Consider the following 1,385-nt stretch of genomic DNA (forward strand, 5'->3'; position numbering starts at 1 on the left):
ATCCTACATCTTTTTTTCTTGTTATTGCTTTTATTCTTCTTTTTTATCTTCTTCTACTTCGTCTACCTTTTCTTCTCGGCCTCTAAAATTCCACCCCGCCAAGACACCCTTACCATAACTTAGGTCTTCATCCTTGTCTTCATTAACATCCCCATTCTCGTCATTCTTCTTCTTCTTCTACGTCGTCTTCTTCTTCCTCCTCTACTTTTCTACTTCTACATGTTTTTCTTCATCTTTGCCTGATTCTTCTTTATTAAATCCTTTTTTCTACTTATGCTTCTTCCACCTCCGATTCATCTTTTTCTTCTTCATCTTTTTCTTCTTCTTTTACACATACACAATCTGCAACGCCATCATCATCATCAATATCATATCCTTCATTGCAACAAAACCTGCAAATTTTTACAAAGAACAAAATTACGAATATCACCTTATCATCAGCATCATAACAGCATACTCATCACTGCTCCATCCTACTCAACATTATCAACAACATCATCATGAATTTCATCATGATGTTAATTTACTTTTCATCTCTTCCATCATCCAATTCTTTGCGCACAAATGTGTTCAATAAATGTTCTTATCTCAATGTTATGTTCCAGACATTTGCACAGTAATAAAATTATGAAAATCAAAACAGAGACCTTCCGAAATCTTTCCACTTTAACAAATCTGTAAGTTGAATCAACCTACGTTTATAGTATTTCTTTGGCGATATCTTTCTAAACCTGTAATGTCTTTGTATAGATGCAATTTATAGTTTTGGAATGTAAGTGAATGTGAGTGTGAGCTCATTTGTGAGATGTGAGATATATGGGAACGTGAAAGTTGCGGCGAAACATTTACTTCATGCATGTGTATATCTCTCTGTATGGATGAATTGCTGTGAGTGTATATGGGTATATTACATACGGTGTTTAAGTGAAGATCGGAGCTAAATAACATCCTTGAATAACACTTGTAGAATTATTTGTCGCAATAGATGATACATACGCTTAATTTTTTAAAATGTACTTTAACGGTTGTTGTTGTTTTTGTCGATCTTATTGTTGTTGTTGCTATTCTCCTTCACCTTCTTCTTCTTCTTCTTCTTCTTCTTCTTTTTCTTCTTTTTCACCTCCACTTATTCTTTACCTCCATATAATTCTACATCTTTTTCTCCTTCTCTCCTGTATGTACTTCTAGCTCTTCCTCTTCTCCAGCTATTTCTTCTCCATCTTTTTCTTCTACTTCTTCCTATCCTCCTCCTCTTTCTTCTTCTTCTCCTTGTTGTTGTTGTTGTTCATCTTCTTTTTCTCCTACTTCTTCTTCATCATTCTTTTCTACATATTTTTCAACATCTTTTTCCCTGCTTGTAGTTCTATCCCATTTTTTCTCCTTTT

At 34.1% G+C, this 1,385-nt stretch overlaps 1 protein-coding gene across 1 annotated transcript in view; it reads left to right on the forward strand.

Annotated features, from left to right (window-relative positions):
• The first annotated feature begins 576 nt into the window (after window positions 1-576).
• The window catches only part of LOC106875166 (leucine-rich repeat-containing protein 15-like), a 17,144-nt gene continuing 16,335 nt past the window's right edge, over window positions 577-1,385 (forward strand). The window contains exon 1 of the mRNA XM_014923195.2: window positions 577-677. Within this exon, the coding sequence (XP_014778681.2) occupies window positions 592-677 (86 nt within the window). The 5' untranslated portion in view covers window positions 577-591. The remainder of the gene's footprint in view (window positions 678-1,385) is intronic.

This window comes from Octopus bimaculoides, chromosome 29 (genome assembly GCF_001194135.2).
Source record: "Octopus bimaculoides isolate UCB-OBI-ISO-001 chromosome 29, ASM119413v2, whole genome shotgun sequence".
Classification (NCBI taxonomy): domain Eukaryota; kingdom Metazoa; phylum Mollusca; class Cephalopoda; order Octopoda; family Octopodidae; genus Octopus; species Octopus bimaculoides.